Source organism: Oryzias melastigma, linkage group LG13 (genome assembly GCF_002922805.2).
Source record: "Oryzias melastigma strain HK-1 linkage group LG13, ASM292280v2, whole genome shotgun sequence".
NCBI classification, from domain to species: Eukaryota; Metazoa; Chordata; class Actinopteri; order Beloniformes; family Adrianichthyidae; genus Oryzias; species Oryzias melastigma.
This window is the reverse complement of record NC_050524.1, coordinates 16,777,507-16,798,332: the sequence shown is the minus strand read 5'-3', so window position 1 is coordinate 16,798,332 and position 20,826 is coordinate 16,777,507. Positions and strand designations below refer to the sequence as shown.

The 20,826-nt window shown below is 39.1% G+C and overlaps 3 protein-coding genes across 3 annotated transcripts; all 3 read right to left on the bottom strand.

Annotated features, from left to right (window-relative positions):
- Positions 1 to 6: 6 nt before the first annotated feature.
- On the bottom strand, positions 7 to 1,778 carry LOC118599549. Its single transcript, XM_036215045.1, has 5 exons — positions 1,589 to 1,778; positions 1,346 to 1,432; positions 818 to 964; positions 546 to 671; positions 7 to 313 (listed from the first exon to the last, which is right to left on the bottom strand). Exons 1-5 carry the CDS (start codon positions 1,760 to 1,762, stop codon positions 197 to 199), a joined length of 651 nt encoding a protein of 216 aa, XP_036070938.1. The 5' UTR covers positions 1,763 to 1,778; the 3' UTR covers positions 7 to 196.
- Positions 1,779 to 2,143: 365 nt separating this feature from the next.
- Positions 2,144 to 17,382, bottom strand: si:dkey-103g5.4. The gene is made up of 18 exons (XM_036214963.1): positions 16,958 to 17,382; positions 16,480 to 16,866; positions 15,555 to 15,777; positions 12,095 to 12,433; positions 11,869 to 12,017; positions 11,175 to 11,433; positions 10,241 to 10,411; positions 9,995 to 10,152; positions 9,722 to 9,862; positions 8,761 to 8,902; positions 8,377 to 8,528; positions 7,881 to 8,006; positions 6,624 to 6,837; positions 6,409 to 6,483; positions 4,153 to 4,281; positions 3,825 to 3,884; positions 3,632 to 3,748; positions 2,144 to 2,184 (listed from the first exon to the last, which is right to left on the bottom strand). The coding sequence occupies exons 3-18, from the start codon at positions 15,625 to 15,627 to the stop codon at positions 2,144 to 2,146; spliced, it is 2,346 nt and encodes a 781-aa protein (XP_036070856.1). The 5' UTR covers positions 15,628 to 15,777; positions 16,480 to 16,866; positions 16,958 to 17,382.
- On the bottom strand, positions 15,771 to 19,317 carry LOC112149346. Its single transcript, XM_036214962.1, has 7 exons — positions 18,815 to 19,317; positions 18,558 to 18,732; positions 17,910 to 18,049; positions 16,958 to 17,134; positions 16,736 to 16,866; positions 16,530 to 16,637; positions 15,771 to 15,777 (listed from the first exon to the last, which is right to left on the bottom strand). The coding sequence occupies exons 1-7, from the start codon at positions 19,043 to 19,045 to the stop codon at positions 15,771 to 15,773; spliced, it is 969 nt and encodes a 322-aa protein (XP_036070855.1). The 5' UTR covers positions 19,046 to 19,317.
- Between the last annotated feature and the right edge of the window lie 1,509 nt (positions 19,318 to 20,826).

Sequence of the window (20,826 nt, the reverse complement as noted above, 5' to 3'; positions counted from 1 at the left end):
AGAAAAAAAAATCAGCTCAACCATCTCACAAGCTGTTTGTGGTTTTAGTTTAGTTTTACCTAAATTTTCATCACATATAATGTTGATTGCAAGAGTAATTTAAAATGTTTATTATTATAACATGCAATATGCTCATATATCCGGCTAGAATGAAAAAAAAAAAAGTAGATCACATCATTTCAGAGCAATCGTCTGTTCAGGCGGTGTGGTCCTCCACGCTCTCCGTACCCTCTGAACCCCTCTCTACCAAAAGTCCTTCAAGATGGGAGACCAGGATTTGTTCTGTGCACTTTTCTCGAAGTTTCTCAATTTCCTGCTCATTAATTCAGCAATAAACACACACAAAAACAGAGAAGCAAAGACACTCTGGTTACCCACTTGTGCACAACATTCTAATAATTGTTTTTAAATATGATACTGACTGTCGGCAAAATGGCTGACTTTAATTTTAGCATTTTTTTTAGCATTATTGCTGATTTCTAGGAAAGTCAAATTATTGCTTAGATATTCTAAAGCAATAAATACAGAGTTTATTGAGTCCTTACATCTCCAGACAGCAGTCCTCTACTTGTTTTGTGAAGTTGTTCCTGGAACCCTGCAAATGTAGAAGTTTCCTCCTCAGAAAAGTCTGGTTTGATTCTAAATAGTTCGCCCAGGATTTCTTGTAGAGTCTATGATGCAAAATAAACAAAATTCGAATCAATTTCACATCACGTCTGAAGAGAAAGAGAAGAGAAACCTGAAGCTTCAATTAGATTAATTTTTTTTAACATCTATGATATTGTTTGCAAAAATGTTTCTGAGTTTGTTTTCATACCCTGAAGAAAAGTCTCTGGAAAGGAGGACTGGTGTCTGAGCTCATGTCTTTGACTTTAACATGAGACAGGCAGTGAAGTAGCATAAGAGAGAAGCCTCCAACAGACTGGAGCCTCTGGCGACGGACAAAAAGTCTCCCCTCTGCCTCCTGTCAATGATCATCCTGGAATTATTTACTTTAAATTGCAAATCACAATTTATTACAGGGTATTACGGTCAATACGACCTACATACTGTAACCACTTGATAATACAACCCATGCAAGCACATAAAACAATCAAAACGGTTGACGGTTGATAACGGTTAGAAAAAAAATGAGCAGTGTGGCTTCCTAAGTTCAAGTCAAGCTCAAGTCAAAGACCACAAAAATGTGGTCATAGGGGATTTCTTCTGCACTAAATGTCTTTATGGTTTGACCTCTTTCCGCGAAGAAAGGTGCATGGACCTCAACCCAAAGACCTATTTTGTGATTGTGCTTTGATTCTGGGAAACACAGACAAAAAGTTTTATCAAAAATGTGCAAGTTTACCTGATAAAAGAAGGAATTTCTGAAAGCATTGTTGAAGTAGTTGTTGTTTGGGAGGCTGGATGCTATTTGGAGAGAAATAACTGGAGTCTGTTGAGCACAAAAAAATGTCTGGTCTTTTTTAAGTATTAGGCTATATTTTGAAGTACATGAAAAAGAACATTTTCAAAAAAAGGTTTCACATCAAAACAACATTCATGCATTTGAAATTCCCAATGATCACAGAGTAAAACTTAGAGCACCAACCAGATTTGCTTTATGCAACGAATGCATCAAAAAGAGACCATGTTGGTAGACCAGGACCTCCCTGGGGTTAAGGACCGACAGGTCCAACGGTATGAGCTCACCCTCGCACTCCCACTGAGCATCCAGGACATCTGCAAAGCCTTTGCCTCTGTCTTGACAAAACACAGAAAACATTCACACTATTAAGTCATTTGGGGGGGGTAAATTGGAAGAAAGTATGGCTGCATAGTGGCACAGTGGTTAGAGCTCTTCAAAGCAAGAAAATTGGTTTGAATCCCAGCTGAGACCTTTCTGTTTGGAGTTTGTATGCTCTCCCCATTTTCTACAGGCATCCAGACAGATAGATGGATGAATGGAATCCCACAGTTTATCAAGGTTAGCTTAATGCTACAGCCACAAATTCAAATACCATCGTGTGATGGGTAACAAGATTTCATGCTGCTCAATTTTTTTTTGAAAATTGTTAGCATGGTCATGAATGTGCATGAATGTAGACAGCAACAGTCAGGCGGATGTGAGGCCTGCATAATAGCTCGCTTTTTGTATATCCCCGGGCTACCGGGCGGTTGACTGCTGGTGGGACTTGATATAGACATCTAGAGACATTCACACATCGTCCAATCACTGACTAATGTTGACTTTCAGAGAATTGTCCGGTCGCCTTAAAATTTTAACTTTTTATTAAAATTTCAAACGTCGCTGTGCAGCCACCTGCCAAATGTGCTAAAAGATTTGCACGAAGGTCGCTGCGTGGTGGCATTTTTGGATATGTGACTCTGCTTGCTCAAGTGAAACAATAAGTCTTTAAGGAAGCACATCATTTTTCTCTAAGACTAGTATCATCGATCTCCATCTGTCAAAACCTTACAATTAAAATGTCCTGTTTGTGATGTTTCCTAAACCCCCTTAAGTGTTGAAAGAGCATGTCCCCATGAGAGATGTGTTTAAGACCAAAACTTCCAACTATTTTCCACCAATTAAACAGTTATGAAGCATCAACTGGAGTGCATAAACTATAAAATGGTCATTTAAAGTTGCATGTTCACATAAAAAAATCACTTTGGGAAAATGTTTTACTTTATTATTTTTCCCCTTTAAATTGAAGATTCTTTTGTTCCATTAAGTAAATATTGTAGAACCACAGCCAATGGTTTTGGAGGACTTATGGGAAGGCTTTGTAATAAAATAGTGGTGAAATAATTTGCTTTTGTGTAACATTTAGTTGCCCTGCAGAAAATAGTTTCTTGAAGCAGTTAAGAGAACAAGCTAGGAAATGGTTGAATTTGAAACCAATCGAAGGGTCATCGCTGTCTGCAAAATACCTACTTTTAAGTGTCCTTTGTGGTTGAAACACAAAACCCTCCATTTTCCAGTCAATCTACATTTGTACACCCTAAATTTTGGCCATAATTTATGAACCAAAAACAAAACACTCCAGAGAAGAGTCCATTTCAAAGGATGCCTGGGGTTCAGCCTTGTAGTATGCTAGTAGAGATGTGGGGGGATTCTAGTCCATAATTATATCACACTACAGAGTTTAAGTGGGACCCAATGCCTCTTTACTTGACACTTGGCATGAGAGTTGGATTTAGGGATTAAACCACCAAATCTATCCCAGGAGCGATTGTGAGTGAAGCTCACTGCTTCCTCTGGGATGCAGAAATGCAGAAAACAGTTTAAACCAGCTAGAAGCATGACAATTAATGGGACATTAACTCTTTTTCAGTGTAGAGCTGCAAGAGCCAAAAAGAATGCCACACAGACATCTTCCTAGTAGCAGGAAGCAGATAGAAAGCTGTTCATTCTCACAGAGAGTGCTTTACCCACAACTTAGACCTATAAAAATAAAAGATGATGTATGGATTCATTCATCTATGATCTTGTTTTCATAATCTGCATTCTAATAGATCTAGGTTGCATATCAATTTTTAAAGAAATATTATGGTGACCTTATTCAAACTGAGGCCTCAATTTTAGCTAATTATCTTTATCAAGTCTGTATTAAAGCAATAGAAATGTGTCAAAAAATAACCTCAAACTTACCAAGAAGCCCTCCTTCAAGAAAACCTGCTTTTCTGGCCGAGTCTTTCAACTGTAGATCTATATCCTTCATCAGCTGGAATAGAGGAGAAAGCTTCACCAGCTTTGTCCACTGCTCCTCTGGGGATTAAGCCGATTAATGAGGGATTGTATCGTAAAATAATGATGTGATTGTACATATTTATAAATGAAGTACCTGGAATTGTGGGGATAGCAATGTGTGTGCATTGAACAGATTCTGGTGTCTGTTGGCTCTCTGCAAGCAAAATAAACAAAAATTAGAAAAGCATTTTGAATTTAAAGATTAGTTTAACAGAGTAGAAAAAAGCATGGATTTCACAAGAATTTCACATGGCATGACTGTAATTTGAGATGGAGCATTTTTTCTTTTATTTATCTATTTTTTTTTATTACAAAAACCGTTTATCACCTTTCAGGTCCATGTCAAAACTGACATTACAAGACTCTACTGAAGGATTGTAGATGTAGTTTACACTGAGTGTAATCACAGTGCTTCATCTCACCCTGAGTGTGAACTCCAGAGGAAGCAGTGTGTCTGAGTGACTTGTGTGTGGGCAACCCGCTGGCCTCGAGGCTGCCGTCCTGAGACTGAATGACATTTACCAGCTCTCTCAAAGAGTGGTTGGAGATTCCTTTGGAAACATAAAAAAACACTTTTAAATATAAAAACAGCACTTATATCATCTGAAAGGAATATTTTAAGTTTTTATAAGCAAAAAAAAAAATATATATATATATTTATTATATTATATTAAAAAAATATAACTTAAAGAATGAGACACAAATATATAATGATGCTACCGAATGAATATTCTTAAGAACAAATTTAGTGGAAAAAAGTCCCCAGTGTTGAGAAGGTGCATGCACGTAGCTGAGAAAAAAAAGGTGTGCAGTGTGTGTTTCTCAGAATAAGTCATGTTTACCACAGTGAGGTTACACTCCCTCGTGATCTTCAAAAAAAACTGTGTGAACCAACTATAAGATCCTTACCAGCAAAATAAATTCTGTGGCAGTTTTGATGCTTAATTTAATTTGATAACCTTTAAAACAATGGTTTATTTATCCTTTTTTAGTTACAATAATGTAAAACATTTTAAACATTCAAAGTCTGACACTTCTTATATAAAGCCACCATTCTATGTTGAACTTAAACCTATAGTATGGTCCTAACTGAGGCTTAAAGTAGGAAAATGTAGGAAATAATAATAAGTTTCTGAAGGCATCCATTTCAAAATTACATTCCAACTATATTTTTTTTCTGTCGTAAAATCGTTCCAAGTGACTTTTTAATGATGATTATGTAGTTTTTAACAAAAAAGACATATTTTCTGCAGAGCTGCTGGAGCTCATTTATTCGCATCTGGGTTGTGGGCGGGATGGTCGGTTGGAAGTCAGCTCTGCTAATTTCCCAGCATTCCTTTGTTTACATTACCTCCAGCTAGCTCATAGCACCTTACAAGCCCAAGCTAACATTAGCGTAGCCAAAAAAAGATTTAAAAAATTTGTGGAGCAAAATCATAGCTATTTCAGCCGTACATTTTTGAGCAAGATGGCAGCTCAGACAAAGAAAGTGAAGACATAGATCGATCTATTGACCTTCAAGTGGATGCTTCAAAATTGGAGCAGAGCAGAGACTTTGGCCCACCCATGGCAGTTGCTGCATCACAAACCTGAGCTTTTTCAAACCGTGGGTTTTCATCTGCTCTTGATCCATCACAATTTCAATAAAGACATACTAAGAATCACTTTTTTAATCTTAAATTATTCTATACATATCCTCCATCATGAGAAAGAAATGCTACAATAACATGTTAAAAACTCCCAAAACACATTTTCATTGGAGTGGGACTTTAAGATATTCCTAAAGTATAGGAGCACACGTTGTGTTTCAGGTTGAAAGTTTCCAGTGAATGTGATCACTGCTAGCTTGTCTCATTCCGAATCTTCTATTACCGTTTTCTTATCTTCCTCTTGCAGATATTAAACTATTTTATTTCTTTATTTATTTTTGATTTGAGTTGACAGGCAGAAAAAATAAAACAGTAATTTCAGCTTCACCTCAACATGACATGGGGTAAGGGGAAGACTGACGGGGGGATTTTTAAAAACACAGTCTAGTTTTTCTAAATAACTCTTTAGCAGTAATAGAGATGTTACAATAGATTAAGAAAGACAAACTAAAAAAGAATATTAGCTAGTAGTCTGGATTATTTTTCTTCTCCATCACCTTCTTTATGCCTTTGTCTATTTTGAATATAAACCAAATCACTAATAAGTTTTTAAGAATATTTTGATAATGCAGTAAAATACATCTGTTTTCATAAACATAAGCTTCTCTTCCACCATTCAGTGGATATGTGTTCTATCTAGCAGAACACGTTCCCATTCCCACACTTTTTTTTGCAATAGCCTCTTGTCTGCTTCCCGAGTTTATCACTGCCTACTACAACTGTGAAAGGTTTCCAGATAAGCAAAGTAAACTGATTTTTTCTTCCCGCACCATGAATATTAATTCCCAATGCCAGACTGCTTTCCACTGCTGACACAGCAACAGAGAGATAAGTCTGTTTATGTGTGCTTTCCATTTTCTTTCTGTCTCTTAAATCACTCCGTTTAGCCACCAGATATCCTTGGACTTTTTTTTTTCACGTCAGCATAATGAAGCACAAAAAAACCGCTATAGACTTATCCATTCATTCTGTAGATTATTATTCGCCTCTTTTTTGGGGACCAGTCCCGAAAGCTTGAAATGAACACACCTTTAACCACAGGCACAGATGCTGTCCAGACTCTTGATGGTGTCTCTAAACAATATGCCTGTTCTGTGGAGAAACCTGAAATGTGTTAGAAGACAGATGATAAATGCTTTTCCAGAAATTTATATCAACATAGTAGAGAAACATTAACAAAAAACAGTCTTGATCTAAACTACTACTTCATGTGCATTGTCTGTGTAGCAGAGTTGATTCTATACCGCTGTCCGGCATTGCCTCTGAGCCAGGAATATGTTGATTGCAGGTGTTGGGGGAAGAGCTGTTTGGCTTCTTCTCCTCCAGAAGCTGGTTCAGCCTCACCAACAGAGGTAAAGCTTTTTGTTGGAACAGATTCAGAGGCTTCAAGTTTGGCTCATGTCCTCTGCACAGGGGCAAGCTGTATTCCCTGAACCAAAATTTCCCACACAATACAGCCTAGGAAGACAAATGGAGAAAGACATGGGCAGAACATCTTTGGTCATAGAATGAAGGCTGGATCTTACTCTGTCTGGGGTGAGATAATAGGTCACACATGCATGGTTGAACTAGACCTTTGGTCTGTCTGGCCAGAACGTTTGAGGGAAGCTCAAGAACAAAGCTCCTGTAAAGTCCCCAAAGGGCTCAAAAAGAATGTTGCAGTCATTAAATAATCCATAGCAAAATAAAAACAAGTTGAATGGGTGTAGGACTGGCAAGCAAGAAACCTGGGTTTGCTTCCCAGGGTGTGCATTGAGCTTTATCCAGTGTGGGTCCATGGGCAAGACCCTTTGTGCTACTGCCTGTGTAGCCACAGAGTCTCCCTGTGCCGGTCCCCAGCTCAGATAAAATACAGGGTTGTGTCATGAAGGGCAACTGGCTTAAAGCTCGCTGCCAAACCCCCTGTGGGAATTCGCTGTGGTGACCCCTGACTGGATGTGCAGAAAGGTGAACAACAACAGTGAGAGAACGGCAGAATTGACTGTTTCTGAAATGATTGAGGATTTGATCGGTGACTATTAATAACATCATCAAGTGGAAATAACTTCCTATTTTGAGGACCCTGCTATTCTATAATTTTCTGTTTGGAGGGCTAAATATAGGAGAGAAGCCATAGAGTTTTGGGGTTAGAGGAAGAATTTGGATACGGCCTAACTGTGAAACTGTTCACCCAATCACACAATGGTCCAACTATAGGCTGATGTCCTGAGCTACCCTAAATTTGGAGCTCAGATGTTATTTTTGGGCCAAAAAATAACATTTTTGTCTTTGACAGCTCTGCATCTAATGCCTCATTTGTCATCATGTTTAAATTTAACTAAATTCCACTCTGAATGGCCATATCAAATTCACATTTGTATATATTTTCAGTGTATTTTCATTGTGGGCTTGAACACATTGCCTTTGGCCGATACCATGGCCGGTACATCATTCAGTATTAGTGATAGATTTCTTTGGGTGTCACTAGGTGGGGTGGCATTTTTGAGATTTTTTTTTATTACCTGGGCAGTTTCAGCACGCAGACTGGAATATTGTCTCACAAACTGTAGCAAACTGAGAGCAGTGTCCAAATCGGTCTGTTGGGAGCTGCACAGCTCCAACAACTCTCTTTGACACACTTCTCTGTCCTGGAAGACAAACATCCGCAGGCTTTATTGTCAAAGCCAAACATTTTTGTTTCAAAGTGAATCTGTAACAGATTTTGAACCAAATTTTGCACCCATAAATAGTGAACATGGGTATGTTTAAAGACTGTGTTTCGTGCATGAACAGCCCATATTGTTGAGACCGGGGCAAATACCCTATCAGTATGTCTTTGTAACAATTGAGTGCTGCCATTCTAGATTTTTCTAGTGATTAACGTACTTTTCTGAAAGAGAGGATTCTAAGGTCCATCTTTGCCAAATTTGGTGCTTCTACAACAAAATGCACAATTTATCTGAAATTTCAACCAAACTGGCTCCGCTATTCAAAAACAAGCTATTAAGGTGTTCTGACCATGGTTTGAAGTTTTGTAGATCGTTCTCCGGCCTGAATCATCCATTTTTCCAGGTCTTGTTGCAGTTGTTCCATACAAATGTCAATCTTATCGAGGCACGACATGAGCGCTGAGTGCCAAGCACAGTCCTGGTCCCATTCTTCCCCATCACCTACAACACAGATGAACACAGATGAATATAAATACTGTTGCTTGCTTTCAGTCCATATCTAATGCTGAATATTGGCATTATGTAAATCACCTAACTGGGAGCTACATACAATCAGAGACACACTGGCACAGCAGGTCTCTCATTTTGAGAGTGTGAATTGTTTGAAGAGTGCTTATTTCTGTCATTTCCTCTCTTGATTTTTCCTGTTCTGCCATATTTTCATGCAGTTTACCCAAAGAGAGGATGTGTAGCACGTGTTGGGGTAAAACAAGGGCCAAGTTGGAGCGCTGAGCCGCTCTTCTCTGGGCCTCGGTGTGTGCCGCATCCTGCAGCTCCCCAGCTGCTTCCCTCAGCTGCCTCCCTGACCACTGAAACTACAGAGTAGGAAATACACAGCAGATATTTGCAACCTGAGACGTAAACCACACCAATTTACTAAAGAGGCAGTTCAGGAAACATGAATCAAAAACTCTGTGTCAAAGAAATTCTTTGGTACAAAATTGGAGAAACACCTGTTTGTGATATTGGGCAATATAAATACTGAACTAGATTGAATTTCTTTATAGATCTCCCATGGGATATTTGCTTTTTGGAGTCAGTTGGTTCTTCCTATATGGAATGCGAGAGGTGGGATTGGTCACTCGGCCATTTCTCATATACAGTTAACGGTTTCACAAAACATGCAAAGTTGCAATTTCTTAAATGTGGATCAACACAAATAAAGAGACCTCCTTTGAGTACTGACCTCCTGAAATGTATTTATTTGTATGTAACTTTCAAGGAAAAAGGATCTAAAAAACACGCAAATTCTGAAATCTTTCATCAACACAATGTAATGGCGTGTATGTTCAAATGCTTGTATATGTGTTTGAGCGTTTACATGTTTTTTATTCAATTTTTAATAAATGCAAATGATCAGAGCAAGTGTTTTCCAAAGTTTACTGAATATTTATGATTTGTATCGGGTTTGTTCTCACTTTCTTCTTTTCAAACAGACTTTTGAAACTCTTAATGATACCTTACTGGGAATATTTTGGGGTTTTTCACGATGAAAGTACACGATGGGACACTTGGGGATTTTTTCCTCTTTTAATCTTTTGTTTGAAATGGTATTAATAATAAACAAGAAATTGAATAAAGTACATATTTACAAATCAAAACACCCCTTTTCACGCATGCCACCCCATGCTGACCTGACAACTGCCTGCATCTGTAACTCCACAGAGGCACAGGAATAGAGCTGAGTCCAGATCAATAAGGATTTCTTCCTCCCGATGCTTTTGCTGCTGCCAGTAAGTGTTCCTCGCACACACCTCCCTCTGCAGCTCTTCAACCTGGTGGGGAAAAATAAGAACAAAATGCACAACTGTAACATTCAAGCAGATATTTTTGTCTTAAACTTGACTAAAAATGTAACAATAAAAAAAAAAGGTTTCAAGGTCAAAAATGACTATTTCTCCTCATACCTGGACACTGTTGGTTTGTTCAGCCATCATAAGCCAGTATGCAGCTGTAACAGGAACAGCTGTCTTTTTTAAAACATCCAGTCTTATTCCAACAACTGTGGCCATCAGTCCAGTGACTGGATCAATGGTTTGTGACCCATAACGGATTGCCACCATGCCTGTCAGGTGTAGTACAGATGGTTACAAAGCACAAGTACAGAGTGCTGAAAAAAAAAAAAAAAATCATTCCTTAATTCTGAATGCTACCTTTTCCTCCAGGATCTTCCATGGTACCGGCCAAAGGCATTGTAATCCCAGAGACGGGATCAGTGTGACACCCAAGCACAGGCACACTGAGACCTGAACCCAGAGGGTCAGGGTATTCCATCCCCAGCAGAGCTGGCACACACACACCCGAACCTGGCACACACATCTCTCCTGATTTGAAAAAACGAGTAAAAAGGAGACATTAAAGAATGTTGCGTTGGTTATATTTTTTTTTATTTTACGGGCAGTTTTCCTCTTCCCCTATGACCGTTTTCTTTCTCCTTTCAACAAAGAGGAAGCCTAAGGTAATGACCCAAAAGACTTTCATTTAAGCAGCTCCCATCCTTTTCTTTTATGCATATCATTTCAAAAGGGCAAAAAGCAGTGTGTTGGTGTTTTTAATGGTTTGTTTGTTTTTCTGTTCACTCTGGGAGAGCAAAATTATGCAAATGTATACTGCTAAAATTGCCAATAGCTGACTTTGAGTCCATGTTCAATTGACTAATGCCCCTATCAGAGAACGCACTGCTTATCAGATGTTTTCCTAGGTTATAAAATTGGAAATTGATTGTTTCAATTCTGTATAATGGAATTCTCCTGATTTGCCAGTAATTTTGTATGTTTGTGTGCCTTTTTTAAACAGTAAGATTGTGTTTTTTTTAAAGATCTATTTTAATAGTACTGACTAATATTGTTGTTTTTTTCTTTGTAAGGAACTTTTTTTATGGCAGAGGATTAAGTTGCTTACAAAATATTAGGGAAATATACATCATAAAATTCTTAATATAAAATTCAGACAGTTCATTTGCAGCAACAAAAAAACATGAAGCTTACAAAAGTGAGAAGGAGGCAAACGTGTTGAAATGGTATCAGATTTTTTTTTCTTTTTTCAAACAATGGAAAAATCTATTATATCTGTAAATCTTTCTCTTACCAAGAGCTCCTCCATCCTGCTGAAGACCAACAGCGCACTCTAGCAGCGTCTCCAGCCTGGTCTGAAACTGCAGCTGGCAGTGCAAGCTCCTCCCCCAGGCTCGCTCCAGCTCTTTAGTAGCAGCGCCAAGACAATCTTGTTGACTGGTTGCTTTCTCAATGCCTGGATAGAGTTGTGGAAGTGGTACAGTTGGATCTAAAGTACACTCCTCAATTAGAGGCCTCAGGTGATCCAAAATCTTTAACATTTCTGCCAGAACCTGAGAAAAACAAGAAAAGTAGCCAATAATTTTCTTTTTCTTTACATGTTGGCATAATGTTATGTATTTAAACTCCTAATTCTCCTGTTTTCATCCTTTAAAGAGAACATATACATCAAACTTGAATAATTTATCGTCAAATCTTGAGTCCAAATGCTCCTGGAAACACTAAGTTTGTGAATATTCTCTTATCTTGTTCCACTTTATCTAATATAAACTTTTTCAGAGTAAGATAGTGTAAAGGAGATAAAGAAGATTTGAATGTTCTTTGATCTTAACTGAGCATAAATGTTAATCTTTATCACATGATTCTGATAAAGTTAAAAGCAGAAACGCTCTGTGATAAACAGCAGCAAAGACTGCGATGATAAAGAGTGCAAACAAAATGTGTCCTGCTCTTTTATTATGTGACTCTTTCTTAAAATTAGGAAGTACCTTGGTGTCCAAGAGAGTTTGATATCCTCCCGTGGTCGGCACCACCTGTCCAGCTCTCATGCTGGCTCCCCCGACTCTCACCATCCGCCCACTCAGAGGTTCAGAGAAGGACTCAGCCAGCATCACTCCTCCCACTGGCAACACATCTCCTACACAGACATACAAAACCAATCTAAGGGGGTCCAGGTCTGGCACTTACATGTCGCCTTTTGTTGCCAGCACTTACCTGTTACTGGATCCAAAGTCACCCCAACTGTGAGTACAAGATTCCCTGTCCTGGAGTCCAGCATGGGATAGCCTATCTGTATGGGTTGTGGCAGGCGGGTCAGTGGGCAGACATGCAGCCTTCCTAGTGGGTATACTGATCCGGTTTGTGGGTGGATGGTCACAGCCAAAGTAGGAACGGGGATGCCGGTGTCAGGGTCTGCCATGGGTATGCCTAAATGTAACCTCTGGCCCAGCCGGAGGGGTTTCATCGGAGTACTGGGGAGGGGCCGATCTGAGTGACAGGAAGTTGGGTAAGGAATAAAGGGAAGAAGGGGACTGTCCCACTTCCTATTGTCACCTGAAATTAAAAAAAAGTAGATATTATCGTTCAAATGGAGAGGGTATCTAGAAAAACCTGATATTAATTTATTTGATTACAATGCATTGTACTCTGTTAAGAAAATCGGTTTTCCATCCTCGTTTTTTCTAATTATTTGTTCAAAGTCTTTGAGTTACTAAGGTTGAATTATATTATCACACTAAATCAAAAATCATAGACATGCTGAAAGTTTCTGATTTTTCCTTTCACGTGTATTAAAATTGTTTAACATAGTTTTATTTAGTCTTTAGTTTAAGATAGAAATGTTAGACACTATATTCTCTGTGCTATTAAATGGCATCCGCCCGCATATAAAGACATTTCGTCTGCACCCAGTCGCAGCAGCTTCAAAACAAATGTGGCTCTGACTTCACCTTTCTGAAGGCCGCAGACGTGCAGCTGCAAGAACTCATCTATATGTTTGTGTGTCCAAAACAGTATAATTGACTGTGATTTTTGAATGCACCTTCAGTGTGTTCAGATTTAATGTAACCATTGTCTGTCCTCTCTTTGCTTTCAAGTTAAACCTTAAAAGATACGTTTTTGACTGTTATCGAACCTTTTACTATGTCTGGAAAACTGGGTACAAACCATAAACTTATTTACAGCCCGTTTAAAGAAAAGGTTTCCACATATACTCAACACCTTACCTTTTGCCAATCTTATCTTTTGATATTTCATCACAAAAATTTATGGTCATTTATGTGTTTAATTGCTTGTGTTACTCTGATCAATTCAAGTGTTTTTTTTCCATCATAATTTAGTTATACTGTTACATGTTTTATGGATGATTCGGTGATGGTTTGGTAGATCCTTGTCCCTCTGTCTCCCTCTTCTGGTTATTTCTATTACTGCTGTCCCAAAACCTGTTTTTGTTTTATGTTCTGTCTTCAAAAGAGAGCTGGATTACTAGCAGGGACTCCTGACAACACATTACACTTACCATGAATTTTTTTATTTAAGTCAGTCTGCAAATGTTTTGTAGTATTGAACCAACATCCGCTAAAATATTACTCCTTTTTGATTCTAGTTGTCTCTTCCAGTCTGACCAAACCTGCGATCTTCCGACTTGAGGTTTTAAACCTTTCTTTAACTAGTAAATTGTTATTTTTGTCATCAGGTAGCTTCTTCCTTCTTCCATCATAACAGATTCTGTACTGCTGCACTTCTGTTAAACTTAAAAATTGTAACCATATTTGCACATTCAATCAAATATGTTATGTTTATTTTTAATGTTCATTTTTTAAAAAGTCTTATTTGTGTGCAAGAGTTAAAAAAATGCTTGATGATAGATGTTACAAGCCCAAAATATTAAGAAAGGTTCACACCAGTGGCGGGCCGTCAGGGCCTGCAAGGCCTTCTCTGCTGGCCTAAAAATATCTGAATCACAGACTGATATTAATTATTATTTATTTCCGTGAATACGTATTCTATAATTCCAAATGCTCTGTCTTCGTCCTTTCATTGCTGTCTCCCTGGTTGCGCTGCTTCCAGACGTGTATTTTCCTATTTAAGCATTAACCAATCACATTGCAGCACCATTTGTTGCTAGGGTCAAAGAAATCTGCCCGGAGGCCTTCACAATCAGTTCTGCGGGCCCTGTAGCATAAAATAATTGTCGACCAAACTGTTGCTTCAACCAATCAGATTTGGAGTAGGCGAAACCAACGCCAGCTAGCAGGCGTACGGAAACGTCATCATTTTCACGAGCCTTGATTGGATAGCTCGCAGCTCGCTCTGGTTCTGCTGACGGACACAGGTGCCAAGGAGCGGCGTGTCGGGTTTGAAGATGTTACCAGTGGAAAGCGTCCGATCGTCTGATTTTTGGTGGAAAATGAATGTCTGGGTAAAGTTGTGGCACAGTTTTGTCTGGCACGGGTAAAGGAGTTCCGTGACTCCGTTGAGCCGGAGAGAAGCTGATACGAGGAAATCTACGAGCCCCCTGAACGCACCACGGGCGCGTGCAGCGCAAAATCCTCGCGCGCACTATAGACAATATTATTTTCCAGACACAGACCTGATTTCAAGATCACAAAAACTGATGTTTGTCTCCCTCCTGGACCACAAGAGGCTTCAGGAATACCAGAACATTTTCCAGCTTATCACAGCCACGGAACACTTTCCATCTGCGAAACGCATGGATTCTGCACGACAGAGTGATTTAAATCTTCTTGAGGATAGAAAGGAAAGATTTTGTGTTTAAATAATCTGGATTTTTGGTGAGTAAAATTTTGCTATCTCCCTACATAATATTGAAATTTTATCAGGTTATTTTTTATGCTTTTGGTGTGTGTGTGGCAGTTGTACCTGCACTAGAAGTTTTATTGCCATAAAATAGTTAATGAGGGTTGGATTGATTCAGATGGAGCACTACTGAAGGCCTAGGTGTGAAATGCACGGCCCGCCACTGGTTCACACTAATAATCAGTCAAACTCCGTTCCTCATGGGAAAATAGAATTTCAAGATTCAGCCATAAAAAAAAAGGAATATAAAAAAGTAAGTACCAAGGTAAAGAGCTGAAAAGGTTTTCTCGCCTCTTTTGACATGGGAAATGTTAGACTTCTCCTTTTCAAAGCAATATTAATGACTAGGTGACACAGATTCTTGCAGCTACAGGGTATTTGTTTTATTCCAGTCATGCAAACAGACTAATGTAAATGTAGACAGGAAGATGAATGTGAGTAGGGAAAGGTGACATCTATTAACTTTGACAGTCCTCTCCACACTAAGAATATGAGGTTCATTAATCTAACTGATTCTACGTTATAATTGTTTATTCCAATAAATAATATGCCCTTGTTGCTTGGTCATATTTAATGTCCCTGTTGTAGCAGACTTTGTCCCTCAGAGCTGACCAATCACCTGCTGCTCCTTCACTCCAATCACCAGTTACAGCTGGTATGAGTCAGAGCATTGAAGTGTGCAGGTATATTTTATTTAGCAGGAGAGACTGACTTCTTCCCCATCTATGGGAATCAAACTATATAGACTCTCCTTGAGCTGCTATTCTAGCCTCTCCGGGTCGTGGATGCCCAACGCAGCCAGCTCATTTCCACCTTTTCACTCACAAATGATCATATTTTGCCTCTTTTGCATTACCTCTGCAGAAATCAGTTGTAACCACCAATGTAGAGCTGGCTGGATCGTAGGCCACATTTCCGATGATTGGCATGACTCTGCCGGTTTGTGGATGAAGGGTTGGGCGGCACTGCCATGGTGTGGCCACTGTTTAGCAGCATGTGGCTGTGGGCGTTTGGCCTCATGAGGCCCGTGACTGCATCGTGGTCAACTGCCGGAGAGGCTCGCAGAGACCCATCAGGAGCTGGAGGAAAAGGGAGAAAGAAAATTAATGCGTCTGAATATACAAATACAGTATTACAGTGACTGAACAAATAGACTAATAATATATCTGATATTTTAAAGAATTGTGTATTTTAACATTTTTTTGAGTGTGTGTTTGTTCCCAGTCTTCATATACTGCTATATTATTTTTACTGTTTATTTCATTTTATTTATTTTTTTTGTTACTATTAGTGTGTTTCAAACGTGTATATTGGACTGTCTAAACTTTTGGTAGTTATTTTTTTTTAGGTCACTTCTGGGTCATTCTAATTTCTGTCACCCGCAACATCCATCGGCGTTACATCCGATTGATCTGAGCATGCATGGTGATTTTTAGAGTGTTTTATTTTGAAGTTTTTATGGTTTTACCTATGTGCAGTGTTTACACTACCTTACTTAGCCGCCTTACTGATGTAGAGATGATTTATTGGGCTTTGTATCAACTAAGAATCAGATGTATGAGACTGGAATACTTGTGTTCAATAAATATGACCAATTCATATGAATGTAACTCCATGCTACTCCATACGTCCATACAATATGTTTCCACTAGCAACATATTTTCAAGAGTCAACAAAAAGCATTCTGTGTATTGCAGTACACATGCTCAGCAGTAGATGGTGCTGTTGTGCAAAAATAGTGTCCAAGCATTTCTTCCTTCTTCTGCAGCTGTTTAACTCACCAAATAGGTCATCTTTGGTCAGGACACCTCCAGAGTCAGGACACAGCAACCTGGCTCCAGTGCCTTCAGCCAGCAAGCCCCACGCCCCCTGGCGGTGGCACTCTGCCGACGCCAGCTCTCCCATTTCAGCTATGAGGGCTGAGAGCTTTTGGACCAAACTGAAAATGAAGAGAATTAAAAAAAATAAAAAATAAGAATGACATTTGATAGAATATTTTTGTGCTTCATGTCAGTAAAAAATAGGGTATATTCTCACATTTTCTGGTGCAGCTCACAGGTGGGTGAGTGGGTGTTGTGAATCTTGGATAGAAGTCGGCTGCACTCTCTGAGCTGAGACATAAACACACTGTAAGCCCTCCTCTTGGCTTGCAGCTCTCTCATCAGAACCTAAAGGAAATACATTTGTTGGATTCCTACCTAGCAGTAACATATTTTTTTTTAATTTTTGAAAACATTTTTTGTGCTGTTTTGCATAAACCTGCAACTGACTGTCGAGCAGAGTCCTCAGCTGTGAGCCCAAAGACTTCCTTCGCACCACTTCTCTTTCCACCTCTCTCCTCATCCTCTCCCAGCGCTCCTCCACCCTCTCCTCTGCCATCACACGTGGGTGAAGAAGCTGCAATTTCCCAACAACTCCGCGATAGAGCTCCTTCACCTAGATACACGCAAATGTATGTTAGGTCAACAATCCTACAAGGAACAACTAATAAGTAGTCATCTAACCAACACCCCTGAGAGATGCATGTTTGTGGGAGACCATCTCCTCTTACTCCTCTGCACATAGGTTACCCTCGGGGCTGTAATAACAATCTGACTTCTATACAGCACCCGGTAACATTACAGTAAGAACATGCTGCACCGAGGATTGCAAAGGGGTGAAAAAAAAGTTAGATTTAATCACTTGTGATATTTAATATGTTTCAATAGACCTCACAGTGAAATATATATGAAGTACAGGATGGAGCTATGAAAGGAAAAGATAGAAAGTGGATAACGATTGGAGCAGAGGAATGAATGAGCACCTGGACTCTGAGCTCAAGCTGATTTAATGGAAATGAGTGAAAGGAAAAATTCAATGAATGGATCAGGCAGATTGATTTTTTTTCTCTTTTGGAGCTAAATCAATATTTTGTCTGAAGAATTTCCTGTTGTTGGTTTTACTTGGGATTTTTATGGATTTTAGACCAGCAAAGAGAAAAAAAAATCTTTAATTGTAACTTTTGAAATTGTGATTTTTTTTGTGCAATTCCAAAAAGATAAAAGTTGGAATGTAATAAATAACATTATGAAAGCTATTGTCATTAACATTGTCTGAAGTCATCTTACTTAATTGTAAGCTCTTTTTTGGACTTTCTCAGTATATTGTCTTTAAGTAAAAGTAAAAAGAAGCACAGTCCCTTCATGAATAGGGTGTTTCATTTGCTGCAGACCTCAGCGGTGAGCTGGCCCAGTCGTGAGGTGACAGAAAGGCTCTGCTTGAGTAGGAGGCAGTAAAAAGTGTTGCTGTTAAAGGCCTCCAGATCCACCTGGTGTTCATAATCCCAGAACTCCTCCAGGGCTCCTGTACATGCTGCAGGGCAAAACAATCATAGCATCAACAAATCACAAACCATGTGTCTCCTGAAGAGGAAACCTTGAGGAGGTCATGTGCTTGAGTACGCATCCCAAATCGATTTGCTTAGCGTTTGATAGTACGTGTGTGCACATCAGGGACTGAATAATAACAGTCCCTGGAAGCTGACCTTTCAATGTGACACTTGAACTGTTTTCTGCCAGACTCCGCACGTGATTTCAGCTCTCGGACGTAAGCTTTTTCGCAGCAATTGGTTGGGTGGGAGTACCACCCATAAGGTCTGTGTCAGTGTTACGCAATAAGCCACAGGGGTCTGTGAGGTTCCCATGTGTTTAGGCTCTTGGTGTTATCTGTGCATTCAGCAGGTGCATTTGCAGACATGGAGGATGTCACGTTAGAGTCTAAAGTTGTGCAATGTATTGGCCTTTAGGCTTTTTTTTGTGAATGAGCTTGGGTGTGTGCTTGTTTGTATTTGATGCAGGCAGTTTAAGCTGGGACATGTTACCTGGCTGAATAGAGTCTTGTGTCATGTTAGCGTGCTGCTTTCGGTGAGTTTTCCTGAATGAGATCACCCTCGATCCTTTTGATGAGTAGTCATCCATTTGGTATGCGAGTTGCAGCACTCGATACCGAATTTTGACTGGTTCTTTTTCTGGCCACCCGTATTCACGGAACAAGATCTACACACAAGTAATGAGCACTAATTTAACAAAAGTAATCCTTTTTACAATCTAAAGTCACAGCAGGAGTTTGTAAGCATACCAGCACTGTGATGCATACACAGAGGATGACCACAGCTCCAAACAGAAGTCCTCCTGTCACAAGCCAGTCGGGTCTAAGAAGCAGATCTCGTCTTTTGCTGATCCCTAACCGGATCACGTGTCGAGGGGTGGTGGGGAAGAAGGTGCCAGGCTCATAACACTGGCCACCCGCGGGCATCACTTTAACATACTGAGAAGAGTTCAAGTGACTGACGTTAAAAGTGAGAAACATTCATAGAGAACATACAATTTGAGTAAATCTGAAACTTTAAACAGCTAGAATATATATGTTTTGTCTTTTTTAAGAAAACTAAAGTGCTAGAGAAGCACAGTGATTTGGTAATCCAGTTTGTGAACAGCTAGATGCAAAAAATGTAGCTTAATAAATACCTTAAACTAAGATTTTCTGCTAAACTTTACCATAAATCAGTAACTGCCATGAGGTTATCTCTCATTTTGATTATTTAAAACCAATTTACCATACATTTGTGCAGATTACTGCTCAGAGTGATAACGTAAACTCCTGGTTGACTAAAAATGACAGAAAATAAGGTGGGTGGAGCCCAGGATAAGGTCAAGTCCTCTTGTAGCTGTCTGAATGCACCCCAGTCAAAGTTGTCGTTTGTGTTGTACAAGTTGTTTCTAAAAGACAAGAAACATTAAAATCGAGAAAGTCACAGCGAGAAATGAAAGCAGGATTAATGTTCATGTATGAAACTGCTGACTTACATGTCATATTGGGGGTACTGCCGTGTGTTTACGGTAAAGAGCAAAATATCATCCAAATGGAGACATATTGTTGGGTTCAGAACTGCTGTCCCACTTGAAACCTCGCCTTCCTCCATACTTTTTCTCCGATTGTTTCTCCACTTTAGAAAATCACTTTCTTCAGCTTCATGACTGCTATTTCCAACATTCTCATAATCTTCCTCTAGATTAAACAGCAACATGGGAACTTCATTATAGTTAGAAGCAAAACTCCATCTGCAAAATTAATCAATTTCCACAAGTGATACAAACCAGCTGAGCTCTGAAAGTCGCTATTGATGTCTTCAGGAAACAGTTGCAGAAGTTCTTTTGGGAGGCCGCTAACTGGACCAAGAAATCCTGCCTCTGCAAACAGAAACCAATAGACTGCTCTATGCTCTGGGAAATTGTGTGAGTCCGTTTGCATGTGTGGAAGAGAAAGAGCTTGTTTTTCACCTGTTGTCTGAACGACGTAGACAGAATGTGAGGAGTTGTTTTGGCTGCTGCACTGAAGAATACCTTGGAAGTCCCACTTGTTAAAAATCATCTCCAGCACTTTGCCTGAGACTCTTGAAATCTGCAGCAAGAGATCAAATGTAGCACTTTGACATGTGATTTTACAATATGCATGTATATGTACCAATCAAACATTCAGTAGATCCTTGAGAGACATATTTGACCTCGACCAATGTTGGGTTTAAACAAATGTGATATTGACTGATTAGGTGGAACAACTGCAGCCAAATAATAAACTCCCAAAATCTATAAAGGCACCAGAAAACACTTTTTTTTTAAAAATAAAATCAAAAAGACATTTAAACTAAATTACAGTATAAATCATAATAATAAAAAAAGACATACTAATTGTGTCATTTTTTACTTAAAAAAAAGAGAGGATGAAGTCTGAAAATAGGTTTATCTGATACAAACATATAAATGCCAGAAATTGAATTTAAAAAACGATGGATTCCACATAAACAACTAAAAAAGTAACAGGAAGGACATTTTCAGAGATCAAATTTTCAGAATTAGATTCCCCTGTCTCTGGAATCGTTGATTTGTTGTTGATATTTTGTTCCAAAAAGCGTAGAAAGAAGGTGGATGTTCACAATATACTTTATTCTGTTGACTTCGGGAGTTTATTGTCATATTTGAATTGTTTTCCACATACTCTATGTTAAAGAAAGGCAGGTTTTTGTGTAAAAACAAACGAAAATGCGACTTTTTGGGCTAATTTAGGTTAAGAACCGCAATTTATGAAAGTGA